General features: G+C 45.4%; 1 protein-coding gene across 1 annotated transcript in view; it reads left to right on the forward strand.

Annotated features, from left to right (window-relative positions):
* The window catches only part of CCDC34 (coiled-coil domain containing 34), an 86,182-nt gene extending 75,761 nt beyond the window's left edge, over positions 1-10,421 (forward strand). Inside the window, exon 8 of the mRNA XM_077866159.1 lies at positions 10,191-10,421. Within this exon, the coding sequence (XP_077722285.1) occupies positions 10,191-10,270 (80 nt within the window). The 3' untranslated portion in view covers positions 10,271-10,421. The remainder of the gene's footprint in view (positions 1-10,190) is intronic.
* The last annotated feature ends 5,448 nt before the right edge of the window (positions 10,422-15,869 follow it).

Below are 15,869 nucleotides of genomic sequence, written 5' to 3' on the forward strand. Positions count from 1 at the left end.
AGGAAGTGAGAGCTCTGCAGAAATATGTTTTTTTTTTTTTTTTTTTTTTAGATTTTACTTATTTATTCATGAGAGACACAGAGAGAGAGAGAGGCAGGGACACAGGCAGAGGGAGAAGCAGGCTCCATGCGGGGAGCCCGATGCGGGACTCGATCCCAGGACCCCGGGGTCACGACCTGAGCTGAAAGCAGATGCTCAACCGCTGAGCCCCCAGGTGTCCCTCGGCAGAAATATCTTAATCTTCAAAATCCTGGCTCCACATCGCACTTCTTTGTCTTACAAGGGGCCGTACTTCCCGGCACTGGTGCTCTGGTGAGGCCGCCTCCCCCACCTCGGTTCTGGGCTTGGCCCACGGGGAATGCGTGACCATGACGCGAGCAGAGGCCTGGTACGGCCTGCACACGGGAGCACGCCCCGTGGGGAGACCTGTGGGGTCCAGACTCTGGGTGGTGGAGGAGCCCGAGACGGACCGCGGAATGCGGGGGGGCCACTCGGGAAGACTGCAGGGTGAGAGCCGGCCTGGGCGTCCTGCCTCCGCTGCATGCAGCACTTGAGTGACCTCAGCCACGCTCCAGGGTCCTCTCTAGACCTCCCGCTTCCGTCAGCCCGGCCAACCCACAGCCAACCCACCTGTCAAGGGTAGTAACACACTGTAATTTTAAGCCATTAAATTTGGGGTGGCTCCTTTATGTAGCAGTGGATCATGGATCCGCAGCCTTCTTCCTCCCTTCCTCCTGGGCCCCTGGGCAGACCACAGGGAAGCACCCCTTGATATAGCTCCAAAACATGAATTGGTGTGTTCACGGTGATCAGCCCTCGGGTGGCCTGGAAAGAGATGGTTTTTGTTTTTTGCTTTTCCTCCTCAGATGTTTTCATTTTACAAATGCAAGACTGAGGCTCAGAGAGCATAAGGAACTTGTCTAGGCCTCCCGATTCAGCATCTAATATCCCTTCCACGAAGAGCCATCGGAATATCTTTGGTTTCAAAGGGAATTGTATTTTATTTTTTTACATTTAAAAAAATTTTAAATTCGATTTGCCAACATATAGTATATAACACCCAGTGCTCCTCCTGTCAGGTGCCCTCCTCAGTGCCCCGTTCAAAGGGAATTTTAAAAAATCTTAATTCCAACGTAGCTAACACACCGTGTTACATTAGTTTCAGGTGTACAATATAGTGAGTGAAACGATATTGTACGACGATTCCATATGTTACCTGGTGCTCGTCATGGCAAGGGCGCTCCTCAATCCCCATCCCCTATCTACCGCAACCCCACCTCCCCCCTGGTGACCATCAGTTTGTTCTCTATAGTTAAGAGTCTATTTCTTGGTGCCCCTCCCTTTTTCCTTTGCTTATGTGTTTTGTTTCTTAAATTACCCATATGAGTGAGATCACATGGTATTTGTCTTTCTCTGACTGACGCATTGTACTGAACGTTGTACCCTCTAGCTCCAACCATGTTGTTGCAAATGGCAAGATTTCGTTCTTTTCAATGGCTGAGTGATATTCCACGGGCTGAATATACACCACATCTTCTTTATCCGTTCATCCCTCTCTCTCTTTTTAGAGAGAGTGAGAGTGCACATGTGTGCAAGGGGACAGGGACGGGCAGAGGAAGAGGGAGAGAAAGGATCTTAAGTAGGTTCCACACTCAGCACAGAGCCTGGCACGGGGCTTGATCTCACAACCCTGAGATTATGATCTGAGCCAAAATCAAGAGTGGGACACGTAACTAACTGAGCCCCCCGGGTGCTCCTAACCTAATTCATCTCTTGCTGGACACGTAGGCTTATTCCATACTTCGGCTATTGTAGATGATGCTGCTATAAATATAGGGGTGCGTGTATTCCTCCAAATACGTGTTTTTATATTTTGGGGGTAGATTCTCAATAGTGTGATTGCCGGATTGTAGTACAGTTCTATTTTTAATGTTTTGAGGCATCTTCGGATTTGTTTTGCTTTCTTTTCCGGAGTGTCTGCGCCATTTTGCATTCCCACCAGCCTTGCAAGAGGGTTTGTTTTTCCCTACATCCTTGCCAACCCTTGTTTCTTGTGTTTTTTATTTTGGTCAGGCATGAGGTGCGAGGTGATCTCTCAGTGTAGAGAGAGATTTGCATTTCCCTAATGGTGAGTGATGTTGACCCTATTTTCATGTGTCTGCTGGCACATGGAGAAATATCTGTTTGTATCTTCTGCTCAAAGGGAATTTTTAACCAAAATCATGACATATAATGTTATATATATATATACATACATACATAAAACACTTTTTATCTACTTATGTAATAATCTCTGTTGACTGGACATGATCATTTGATTATTTTCTAATTCGAAAAAATCATACCTGGTGAGAGTCATGGAAATTTGTAGCTAATTTAGCCCAGAGAGTCAAGTGCTGGCAAAAATGCAAATGGGGATCTGCAGAAGGAATAGAGACATAATTCATACTAATTTCCGCAAAAAGTTACATGAGGCCTTTAGGAGTACAAATCATGCCTCCCCTGGTTCTGCAGACTTACTCGTTCAGCTCTTATCTATCGGGCGCTTCCTGTGCGCCAGGTGTGAGGTGGATACCAGGATCGATCGTGAATGATACAGTGTTTGCCCTCGACAGCATTCGACACGAAGGTCGAGTGACCGATTCAGGCTCACACAGCTAGAGAGCATTAAATCCCGGGCTGTCCCCGGGGGCCGGTCCCCCTAGTGCCTGCCAACCAAGTGCCTCATTGACTTCTGGAGTTGTCAGCCGTGCTTACTTTTAGTAATCATGGCTTTAAGAGACAACATTTTCTTTGGGTGCCTATCTCCGTTTAAGTTAGAGTTGTGATTTCTGAGGGATTTGCCATAGTTTACCCTAAGATTCCCCTTTATGTGTTAAGGAAAGCTTTCTTACAGATTCGATTCAGCTCTTCTCTCTTCATTGGGGCAGATATGATCTGTGCTATTGTGTTGTAGTTGCATTCCTAAGAAGTCACTCTGAATTAAAAAAATCACTTTAAAATAATTATTTCAGAAAGCAAATATGGGATTTGGGTCTGGAGCATTCAGACTCACAATAATAGAGTAATTTTGCCTGGAGGCATTTCAATAATACTGGTGTTTTTATAGCTTTAAGTCTATAGTTATAAAGCTAAACATCCCTAAGAAAAATCCAGCCTCAATTACATCTAGCTTTTGATCAAGAGGAATGGCCTTTGTTTTTCGATCCTCACCAAGACCATCATTGGCGCAAGGCTTCTTAGCCATTTTTATCACATTTTTCACCCATTGTTGGATAAACATATCCCGAAGTCACTCAAACAAAGCAGCTGACACAGCAAGTTTCTTCCTCTTTGTCTGAGATAATGTTAGTTCTTGCATTACAACCATGTGTGTAATGAAAATCATGTGTCTCATTATTTACTCAACAAGTGTTTTCCGAGGCCGACATGGTCAGGCACTGAATAAGGCCTGGGGATGTAGTGGTAAGCAAGACAGACAAGTCCCTGTTGCCATGGAGCTTGCATTCCAATCGAGGAGATGGTCCATGAACAGGTAAATACACAATATGACGTCATTTGGTGTGAATGGTATGGAGAAAAATAAAATAGAGTACGAGAGGGACCAGTGGCTAGATCATGCTGAGCCTTAGGGACATTGAAAGGACTTTGGATTTTTTTTGGAAACCATTAGACGTTTTTGAGCAGAGGGATGATGCAGTAGGCTTGATATTTTAGGAGGCCTGCTCTGGCTGCCGTAGAACAGACTATCGAAGGTTAAAGAGGGATCGTTGGGGAAAATTAGGAGGTTGTTGCCTAGTCCAGTTTCCTCTCTGAACCTGAATCTGAGGCAAGGGCTTGTGTGTTGGTCAGTCTGTCTTGGAAAGTGATCCAAGGGACGTAAGTGGAAGACGAGGAAGTGTTAGGTGAGAAAGAAGGCAAAGTCTACCCAGTTATGTGGCAGGTGCTGGTGACTTCCATAGACAACGGACCCTGTCTGTCACCAGGGACCTGTAAAGGCCAGGTGGGGATACACTGAATTGTTCAGCCCTCAGCCCTTTGGTGGAGGGTCGCCCACTGGCATGTTGACTCCCCTGCACTACGAGGTTCGTGCATGAAGCAGAGTGACGAGCAGCGCCTGCGGTCACCCGCACTCCCAGCAAGAGTTTCTGCGGAAGCAAGAGTTCTGTGGAGCCGTGGGGCCCGAGGAAGGCAGCTCTCCCCAAGAGGCACCCGATGCAGAAGCTCGCGCAGCAGGAAGGACGGGAGCTTGGGTTTGGGGGGCAGTAGCAAGGTGGTGACAGTGGCCACATCCATGGGTTGGACCCAAACTACATAGTGAAAATTTGCATTGGAATAAGAAGCGTCTGTATATCTCCCGGTGCAGCCGGCTGCTGATCTCGCTCCACCCGCGTCCGTGGTCTTTCCACTCCGTGGTCCTGCCCGCAAGCCCGCACACGCAGCTTTCTGTTTGTCCGCCTCAAAGTTTACCATTTAGCACAACCAAACTGATGAGCGAAGATTTAATAACCCACAGACAAGCCTCTTTCGCCTTATGTGTCTTCTGTGTTTAACACATTTGACAGATTGTGGAGGCAGACAAAGGTGATGGAAGGGGAACCGGCCGCAGGACCGGCTGCGTCCTTGGGAACTATACAGCAGAAGAATGCCCTCTGCTTTAGACAAGCGTCTAAAAGGGTAGAAGACTTACGGACAAGTTTTCGAAATGTCTGTTTAAAGATTGAAAAACAAAAGAGTACCCCAGCCCTGGTCACGGTTATTTAGGTTTCTTGTGTTGGGCTAGTCCAAGGGCAGGAGTAAAACGTTCATGGCATGAAACTCAACATTTTGAAAAGTAATATGCATTGGAGTGTTTCTCAGGAAAAGAAGAACATCTGTAACTGGTTTCGAGAAATGTCCTTGCGGATGAAGGTGCCTAGGAGAGTGATTCTGGAGAAGGATAGGCCAAAGGATGCTGGCGGAAGCCACAGTGAAAAGTGAGTAGAAATGCATCGCGGTGTGAGAGCACCTCGGGGTGCTCCCAGGAAGCTTTGTCCTCCTTGCCTGCAGCTTGGCTCTGCTGCATTTTATCTTTCTCTACAGTCGCCGGAAGCTTTCTATTTAACCCCATTTAGGCAAAGTGGCAATACTACTGCTGCTGCTGCTGCTGCTGCTGCTGCTGCTGCTCCTGCTGCTACTACTACTTTCCATGAGTCAAGCCCTGTACATACATATGCAGTGAAAAAGAGCAAATGTTTTGTTAGTAGGTGATGTAGAAATATTTTGTGGAGAGAGACACGTTTTGCAGAAAGATGTCTTCAACCCAGTGAAATGTGGAAGGAAGCTCTGGGGTTGGGAGCGGTGGTGTCAGGCTATTCCCAAACTTAAAAATAAGGAGAACTCTTGGTGTTAGCAAGTGGGGATAAAAGAGAGAAGGTGGAGGGTTCAAAAACTGCTGTATGTAGAGGGTGAGCGGAGAGGCCCCCGTGGCTAGAACCAGGAGGAGGGATGCTTTCAAGTGAGCCATTTGTACTCTTTGTGCCGAGAGTCCTCCCCTGACAGATCATTGTGAAACTATGAGCCACGCGTGGATGGACCTGGAGGCCATTACGCGGAGTGAAGTAAGTCAGTCGGAGAAGGACAGTCATCATATGGTCTCGCTCCTACGGGGAAGATAAGACATAGTGCAAGGGACCATAGGGAAAGGGGGGAACTGAGTGGGGAAAATCCGAGAGGAAGACAAACCATGGGGACTCCTGACTCTGGGAAACAAACTGTGGGTGCTGGAGGGGAGGTGGGCAGGGGGATGGGGTGACTGGGTGATGGGCACTGAGGGGGGCACTTGACAGGATGAACGCTGGGTGTTAGACTATATGTTGGCAAATCAAATTTAAATTAAAAAAAAAAAGAAAAAAGAAAAACCAAACACAATTATGAGTCATGATTTCTAGTGAACTAGCTGTTTGGCTTCAAGGTGGGCCTGGAGGTGACTCATGGGGCTTTGCAGGTAGGGAGGAGGAGAGAGAGACACCAAGTGGGTGTAGGCATGGAGGTGAATCCTAGCTCTACCATGTCTTAGCTCCCTCGCTTGGCCCTTCCTGGCTGTTCCTAGCTCTGTGCTGGACCCCTGGCAGCTGACCCCTGTGTCCTAGGTCCCCCGCACTCCCCTGATCTCTCACTCCAGCTGACTGCCCAGTGAGGTGGGATGCTGATAGGAGGAGGGGAGAACGGGAGAGAAGGGAGAGCAGGAGATCCTCGCCCGCCAGGCCGCGGTCTGTGGCCCATGTGCGTGGCTGTCCCCTGGTTTGAGCCTGTCACTCTCTTCTCCTGCCCCTCAGGCCTGGGAGCGATCATGACTTTCCGTCGGGTAGTCCCTGGACCCGTTATCCTTGTTCTACTCGTTCCCTTAGTTCTTTGTTCACCTTTATTAAACATTCTGCTTCCCTTTGAGCCTGCTCACCTCTCTGATTAATTATTACAGTGAGTGACTTTGTGCAAGTTACTTAACTGTTCTCTGCGGCCATTTCCCTGTCAGGTGGAGATGGTATTGGATATGCCACGTGGAGCTGGGTGCTGGAGGGTTAACAAGGGAATACACACAGAGTACTTTGCATGTAATAAGTAATACAGTAATAATAACTGTATTACTTATTATAGTAATAAGAAAATAAAATTTCTCATTGCAGCCTCTATATAACTCTATATTGTAGGTATTATTTTCCTTATTTTACACGGGGAGAAATTAAGACCTAGAGAAGCTTAGACAAGAGAGTCATGATTCAAAAACCAAGTCAGATGTGGAAGCTATTTTTCATCTCATTATACAAAATGAGATTTCCCACTTATTTAAAGGGGAGAGACTAAATAGTAAAATCAGCAGTTAGCAAAAGGCATGCTGAAAACTCACATATTTTTTAAAAAGATTTTATTTATTTATTCATTAGAGACACAGAGAGAGAGAGGGAGAGAGAGAGAGAGGCAGAGACACAGGCAGAGGGAGAAGCAGGCTCCACGCAGGGAGCCCGACGTGGGACTCGATCCCGGGTCTCCAGGATCACGCCCTGGGCTGAAGGCGGTGCTGACCACTGAGCCACCTGGGCTGCCCACAGATTTGTTTTTAAAGAAACCCATCCCCTAGAAGTGATTTTGGACAAGAAAAAATAACTTTAATCTGTGTTCTACCAATCATGCCATGACATATGGCTTTTTTAATTTTAATTTTTTTAATATTTATTTTTTGCATCAGAGTTTGTCACTTACATTTTTGGTTTTTTTGAGCCAATTGATCCCCTCCTGCCCTTTTGTTCCCTTTTAGTATAGTTTTGTGTTTCAAGCCTTGACTCTGGTAAAAACAAAACAAAACAAAACAAAACATTTTCATCTTTTTTATTGCCCCCACTGAAAAGATCTGAAATGTTATGATTAATGAGATAATTCTCACTCTCATTTCCAAGGTAGGGCTTTTGTACTGAAAGGAGGGTAGAAGAGTGAAACTGGAAAGACCCAGTTTCACATTAAACCTTCCCTTAAAGCCCTGACTGTTGTGTAAGGGGAGACAAGGAGACAATGAATGTAATCAAACTGGATTTGTCTAAGCCACTGAAACAGCATCTCCTAAAACCTGTTTTGGAGGAAATAAATTCCTTTTGGCTTCTACAGCTTGGGGGAGGTATTATCTTTCAGACTGGAAACAAAATGGTGGGCCCCAGACAAAGATAACCTGGTAAACTGTGTGCCAAGTTCTGTTCAACAGTCTCCTCTGGGGCAGAGGGACCAGAGGAGGAAGTGCTGAGTGTGTGTCAGGAAGGAGGTTGGCCAGAGGTCCAGGATGATGGTTCTATGTGTCAGCAAGATGGCTGAATAAGATGTCTTTCATTCATATCCTCCCTCAACAATCTGGCATCTACCCACAGACAAAGATGCCTTTGTGGGAGCTGTGGGGTCCAGCACCATATGCCAAGAAACCCAGGAAAAATATCACTCACTTGTGCATTGGGTAATAGGCATACAGAACTCAGACCCATCTGGAGACCTTGCAGCATCCCATGGATTGACTCCAACTCCTATTGGCCATGGTCTGAAGCCCTGGAAAAAAATTCCTTAGACTCAGGGCCAAGAGAGACTTTGTGGATGCTCAAGAGTCCAGTGGAGAAGTTCCAGCAGACCACTGGAGAAAAAAAAATATGAGTTTGGAGGTGTTGGAGAAGGTAAGAGGAACAGTTCCAATTTACTCATGTCACTTCTTCCAAGGCAGCCCAGCTCAGTGCCGAGAAAGACCTTCTCAGCTGTAACTTCTCCTTTGGGAGAAAGTGAGACCATGTAAGTGAGCAACCTGCTTCCCCAACTATGCAGGACTCGATCGAAGAGGCTCATTTCTTTCTCATCCCATACAGGAGGATAAATATCGTTGAAATATCCAGGCTGCCCAAAGCCATCCATAGATTTCATGCAATACCTGTCAAAATTCCGTCATTTTTCACAGAAATAGAAAAAAACAATCTTAAAACTAATAGAGAATCACAAAGGACTCTGGATAGCTAAAGTAATCCCGAGACAGAAGAACAAAGCCGGAGGCATCACACTTCTTGGTTTCAAACTATGTTGCAAAGTTATAGTGATCAAAACAGTATGGTGCTGGCATTCTGGTTCCAACGGAACAGAATTAAGAGCCCAGATATCGTGAACTGATCTTTGACAAGGGAGTCAAGAGTATTCAATGGGGAAGGGAGAGTCTCTTTAATAAATGGTGTTGGGAGAATGATAATCACATGCAGGCAAATGAAATTAGGACCCTTATCTTACACTATTCCCAAAGATTAACTCAAAATGGATAAAAGACTTCAGTGTAAGACTTCAAGCCATAAAACTCTTAGAAGAAAACAGGGAGAAATCTCACTGACGTTGGTCTTGGTAACAATGTTTTGGATGGGACAACCCAAAGCGCAAGGAACAAAAGCAAAATAAATAAGTGGGACTACCTAAAAATAAAAAGCTTCTGCACAGCAAAGTAAATGTTAAACAAGATAAAACTGTAATCAGGTCAATGGGAGAAAATACCTATGAACCATCTACCTGATAAAAGGTTAATAACCAAAACATATAAGGAACACATACAAGTCAATCAGGATCCTGGAGGTATCTCAGCACTCCCATGTCCATTGCAGCATTAGTCGCAGCAGCCAAGATAGGGCAACAACCTCGGTGTCTATCAGTGAGTAAAGGGATGAAGAAGGTGAAGTGTGTGTGTGTGCAATATTATTTAGCCATAAGAAAGAAGGAAATCCTGCCATTTGTGACAACGCGAATGAATCTTGAGAGCGTTACGCTAGTGAAATAAGTCCGACAGAGAAGGGCAAATACCGTGTGATGTCATTTATACGTGGCATCTAAAGAAGCTGAACTCCTAGAAACAGTAGAACTGTGGGAGCCAGGGGCTGGAGGGTTGGGGAAATGAGGCGGTGTTGGTCAAAGGATACAAACTTTGAGCTAGAAGGTGAATCGGTTCTGGGGATAGAATGTACTGGACATGGTGGCTTATAGTTAATGACACTCTATTGGATACTCGAAAGTTAGAGAGAGTAGATCTTCTATATTCTCACCACCAAAAAGAAATGGTAATTACGTGAGGCACGGAGGTGCCAACTCTACTATGCTGGTCAGTTTTCAATCTACAGGTTTCAAGACATCACACTGTATACCTCAAACGTACACGGCGTTATACGTCCATTATATCTCAATAAAGGTTGGAAAAAATATTCGTTCTATCCGAAAAGTTACGTTAAGGGTAGAAAAAAATAGAAATTAGCTAAATGCAAAGCTAGATACTACATATACTATATATGTCTATTTAGTCTGTATCTCCCCAGGAGAAAAATAATCCACTTGGAACCTCGAAGTGATGGAAAATAAGACTTCGGGACAGAGGTCACCATTCACTTGTCTCTCTGTATGAATCCATAGCCAACTCCCCAGCCTCCTTCCTTTTCTTCTCCCCATCAGCCTTGGCTGGGGTGGGACGGTGCCTGCATTAGCACATACAGACTAAAGGTGACCAGAAACAATCTTCCCATCTCAGTGACAAGCATAATAAAGTTCATTTCCTGTTCACGTCATGGTCCAATGACAACCACTAGAGCGTATTTACGAGATTTATTTTCTTTTGTTTAAAACATCTACATAACCAGATGCTTTTCGCCCCTTCCCCTAACTAGCGGAGCTCTCCAAGCAGGAAGAGGCATCGTCAGCGTGGTCTTCATCATCATCGTCCTCATCGCTAGCGCCAGCAGACTGAGGAGACCCACCAGACCACTGAGTGCTCCTGGGCATCACTTATCACGACAAACATTGCACGCGGCTAAGGAACACGTTCTTTACCCCCATTTAATAGATTAGGAAACCGAAGCTTAGAATCCCATGGTTAGTAAGGTGGAGCTGGAATTCAGGCCCGTATCTATTTAAATCTTAAGTTTTATATTTTTTACTACTTCCCTATACTGTCCTAATATGTCTTAATTATAGAGAAGAAGACGGAAAAAGTAGGAGACTCTCAATCCAATTTACTTTCCACTTAGAATGAAGTGGAGAAACTCCTGTAAGATTTAATCAGTTCTTAGGGTTTGAACCTTGGTCCTTAACCCCTGCAACCTGAGTTTGCCAACACACACAAGCTATCGCTTTCCCTCATCGACTAAGCAGCGAAACTCTGGACTTTCCTGCATTTGCATGAAAGCCTCACTTACATAAACGCGTGCATATATTTACTAGATTTTATGAAATTTTTGGGATGTGGTTGGGGGATAGAAGAACAGTTTACATTGTCAGAAAGCAAATAACTTCAATCTGAACGTCAGATACCACTCAGCCCCCGGCCTGTACACGGTCAGGTCATCCTCCGTGTCCTATCCGCAGGTCATCTCCTCTTCTGGCCCCTTTCACAGTCTGTTCTGGATTGTTTCCCAAACTCCACGTTCTTCTTATTCTATTAAGTAGGGCCGTTCAGTTTTCTCCAGCTTCAGACTCTACTTGGTGCTCACCTTTGTGAATCCAAATCCATCAAGATGCTCAATAGAGCCACAGGGCTCTCTATATTACAGACTCCACCTCTCCTAGAAGACAGGTGGTAGAAATGTCCTCTCTAGGGCCACCACCCTTGAGAGACTGGACCCGCTCCTGCAAGGACCTAGCAGAGCCTTAAATCACTGCTAAGGGTAATCCAGCATCCCACACCTCTCCTGCTAGCCTGAACCAAGCAGATTCCCCAGAGACTTAATTTTGCTGGGTCTAGGTCTGGGTCTCTGCCTTCTGCTACTTCTGGGCTAGGCTGCAGTTTCTGGAACCCAGGGGACTGCTTGGGCTTCTGGGCTCCTTAAAGGGCATTTGGCACCCTGTAAAAACTGCTTATTAAAGGAAACAGTAGGACTGCTTCCCCTTTTATAGCCTAGCCATGGAAAGTATGACCCACTTGGGGAGGTTGGAGGTGGAAGATCGTAGACTTTGAGACAGTAGGTCGAGCCTGTAGATGGAAAACATGGGCCCTCGAGCTCTGAGGCCAAGTTCCTGGTGGTCAAAAGCCCAGTGAGGGCTCTACAACAAATAATGACAGCAGTTAAGACATTCAACGGTTGAGCTTCGAGCTGAAGTTTCACATTTTGCTTTTTTTCCTTCTTCTTCTTCACTCTTGAGGTTTGGCTCACCACTTTTTCCTCTCTCCTGAGGTCCTGTTCATACAAGAGTGTCATTAAGGCATCTGCAAGGGGGGGCGAACGGTGACCATGTCACACAGGAAGGCTGGCTGGCTGGCTGGAACTCTGCCCTCCTCCTCCTCCTCCTCCTCTAGCTGGCCTGAATCTCTTTGGTTTTTAGTTCTTCCTGAAGGGTCTTGGCATGGATGGCCTGCGTCTCTTTTCAAAATAATTAGAACCAAAGGAATTCAAATTACATCCTTTCTTGCCGTTAATGCTGTTTTGCCATAGTTTGTGAGGTAGGTAGGTGGAAGCAGGGTACCACTGGGACGTTTGGGTTTCCTTCCTGGACCTGAACCCAGTCAACTTCTCCTGCAGAGTATGCCCAGGCTGCGCTAGCCCCTGAAACATGAACGGCAAGTTATGAGCACACGTGAGGCTCTTCGCACTCCCAAACTTGTGGCAGAAATTACTAATGAACCAAGGCTTCTTTACCCCCCTCAGCTGAGCCTGGACGATCCTGTGATCCTCCTTAATACAACTCGCCCAGCAGCTACTACTGGTTCTTGAGGTTGGCTTAGTGATTGGAATCCGCTTAGCTTCCCGGTCCTTACCCTACGTTGCTCTGAGGCCCGGGAGGCGCGGCCTTGGCCTTCTCCGCAGGGGCTCGGCCAAAGGCAAGGTTAGTTGCATAAATTGTACGTTTGCTTCTGAATCCAAAAGAAGCTCCTTCCCAAGCCTTCAGATATCTCGTACCTTCTTTCTCCCCTCTCCTGTCTACGTCCACTCTTCCTCTGCTCAGAATGCACGCTGGCCTCCCAGGGAAGACTCTCTGCTTTCCAGGATACTTGCTGTCAGTGATGAAAGGGCCCACCTACTTCAGCTGAGACTCCCTTAGCCATAAATTTACACCACTTAACAGCAATTATTTTGGGTTGGGCCTTCAGTTAAAATGAGAAATACATTACCTAGAAGAAACTGAGCTGTCTGGAGTTTCTGGAATGTTGAGTGGGTGGCAGCTGGTTGACAGAATGGTTGACTCAGGGTACTAGGGTGGATAGAGCGGAACTCAAATTGCTATTAGACCACTTACTTGTCGGGTGACCTTTGGATAGTTAATTGAACCTCTTTGAACATCCGTTTCCTCATCAGTAAAACCCTAAGTCCTTATCTGATGTTGCGTTATGAGGAGAAAATAAGTTCATACCTGTAAGGTACCTGGCACGGTTTGGCAAGTTCTGTGTACACGTGAGGCCCCTCCCCCCACCCCACCCTGGTGGCAGATAACACTAATGGACTGACACGCTCCATGAATTTGTGCTGATTTTAATCTCTGCTTATTGGCCACTTGACCAAAAGATGACATTAGTTGTCCAAGGTCGCACAGCTACTAAGGGATAGAACTGGGTTTTGATTCTAGGTCTACAGGAAACTACCTTGTTATTCTTAACTACTGGCTGACGTTAGGCAAACTACCCCAATCACTGGTTTCCTAGAGGAAGAAGTCATTTCCTCACCTGGAAAATGGAGGCCGTGTAACCTATCCTACTGAGCTACTACAAGGATGAAATCCATCAGTGTTGCAGTGGAAGGCGTGATATGTTATGACTACGTGCTCTCACCTATTTGCTGTCATTGTCGTTGTCGTCGTCGTTGTCGTCGTCCTCCTCCTCCTCATTATCACTGTTGTTAGATTTTTTTCTGCATCTGCTCCCCCCTCCCCGGCACCCGGCACTGTAGCTAGCATGTGACAGGTGTTTAGGATGCGTTAGCAGCTCAGTGAGGGCAGCATATGGTATTGTTACTCTAGTCAGGGAGGAGAAACGAATGACTTTTGGGGCTGAGAACTCTGGCTGACCTCCTGGAATCCTCATAAACAATTCCAGGAAACCTCTTTCTAGCTACCTGGGGAAAAGCCCGAAGAAGTAGCTCAGCCAAGCAAGGTTCAGAAGCTCTTCCCAGGCCCCACCGGATCTTGGCTGTTTATGGGTATCCTGCAGGGGTTGACCTCCTAAATGGCCAGTAAGATAAGACTCGTTCTCTCAGGTTCATGAGGGAATAGCTCGTAGGCCTCCCGTGTGTGGGAAGAACAGATGATTGGATCATGTGGGAAAGGAGATCTCATTAACTGTTGTGTCCCTATTTTTAACACCAATGCCTGAAATAGACCACTCCTGTTGAGATTGTTTAGAGAGGTGTTTCTGTCACCAAGAGCTCCAAGAAAATCAGGATTCCCTGAGCTATGGCCTGAACTATACCCGGACAAATGCTAACATAAGATTAATTATCTGGATTATTATGCTTCCCCATTCCTGGTAGGGACTCACTGATTTGGGCAGCCTTCCTTTAACCTCTCAGTGGTCATTTCCTTCTTGCAAACATGTGAGTTCCAGTGATGGCAACTTTTATCTCTATTGACCAAATGGAAGTGGTATACTTTGCTTCCAGAATGCATATATCTGTTTTTCCTCACGGTTCACCTGTTTTGTTTTTTTTAAATATTTTTATAAGCTTTTAACTTCCAAATAATTGGAGATTTACAGAAAAGTTGCAAAGATAGTACAGATAGTTCTCATATCCTTCACCCAACTTTCCCTAACATCTTGCACAATCACGGTACATTTGTCAGAACTGGAAATTAACATCAGTACCGTGATAGTAACCAAGGCACAGATTTTTTTTGTGGATTTTTTTTTTTTTGATTCCATGATCCAACCCAGGATTTCACAATGTTGTATTTTTTGTTTTTTTAAAAAGATTTTATTTATTTATTTATTTATTTATTTATTTATTTATTTGAGAAAGAGAAAGAGAGAGAGGTGAGGGGCAGAGGGAGAAGCAGACTCCCTGCTGAGCAGGGAGCCCAGTGTAGGGCTCCATCCCAGGACCCCAGGAGCATGACCTGAGCTGAAGGCAGATGTTTCACCAAGTAAGCCACCCAGGCACCCTGACTTTCCTTGTTTTTTGATGAACTTGATACTTTTGAGGAGTACTCATCAGGCATTTTGTAGACTGTCCCTCAGTTGGAATTTGTCTTGCGTTGCTTCCTCATAATTAGACTAGGGTTATGGCTTTTTGGGCAAAGACTATAGACGTAAAGTGCCTTTTTTATTGTATCATATAAAGGGCATGTACTCTCACATAATTTATGATTGTTGATGTTGGCTTTGATATCACGGCTGAGGTAGTGTTAGGTGTTACTCCACAAAGTTACTCCCCCTATCCATACTGTACTCTTCATCAGAAAGTCCCGATGAATAGCCCATCTTTACGGAGATTATTATGCTTCCCCATTCCTGATAGGGACTCACTGATTTGGGCAGCCTTCCTTTAACCTCTCAGTGATCATTTCCTACTTGCAAACATGTGAGTTCCAGTGATGGCAACTTTTATCTCTATTGACCAATGGAAGTGGTATACCTTGCTTCCAGAATGCATATATCTGTTTTTCCTCATGGTTCACCTGTTGTTGTTGTTGTTGTTTTTAATATTTTTATAAGCTTTAACTTCCAAATAATTGGAGATTTACAGAAAAGTTGCAAAGATAGTGCAGATAGTTCTCCTGAATAATACCCACCCAACGGCCATAGGACTAAGAATTTCCAAGAAAGACTTGCAGGCAAGCGTCAGGACTCAGAACAGAACAGGTCAAACATGGAGGAATCGGATGGCCGCTCTCAGCCTGATGTTGCTTCTAGATTGTTTTAACATTTTCTTGATTAATCCTCCTATTGGTTTTCTGCATTTTAGGCTGAGTCCTTTGAAAAAGTCCATACTTTTGCTCCTTTTAAGCTGCATTTAAGCTTCAAGGACAAGGTCACATTGAGTCTCTGTAGGTGGCAATGGAAGTGTAATAAGAGAAATCCTCTAAGGGAAGAAAATATTAGAGGCCAAAAGTTGAGGTTATTTGTGTGGCCGGGTCCTTCCCAACGCTGAATTTCCAAGGAGCACATCTCTGTTCTAGTTTTAGAAGGAAAACTTTCTATTTGGTTCCTTTGAGGGTAAGGGCGATTCTCTTACCGTGTGTTTATGCAGAGCTACAGTTGAGACCTCTTTCGCCTGCATCATCATCTCTCAGTCAAGAAGAGGTACTGTGGGGTGGCTTCCTTACCCAGGATTAACGGAGGAAAATGGCTTCTCTCTTTGAAAGGGTGATGGAAACACAATCCCTTCACTGGTCTCAAATTCAGGCAGATCATTCCAAGATAA

Source organism: Canis aureus, chromosome 23 (assembly GCF_053574225.1).
Source record: "Canis aureus isolate CA01 chromosome 23, VMU_Caureus_v.1.0, whole genome shotgun sequence".
NCBI lineage: Eukaryota > Metazoa > Chordata > Mammalia > Carnivora > Canidae > Canis > Canis aureus.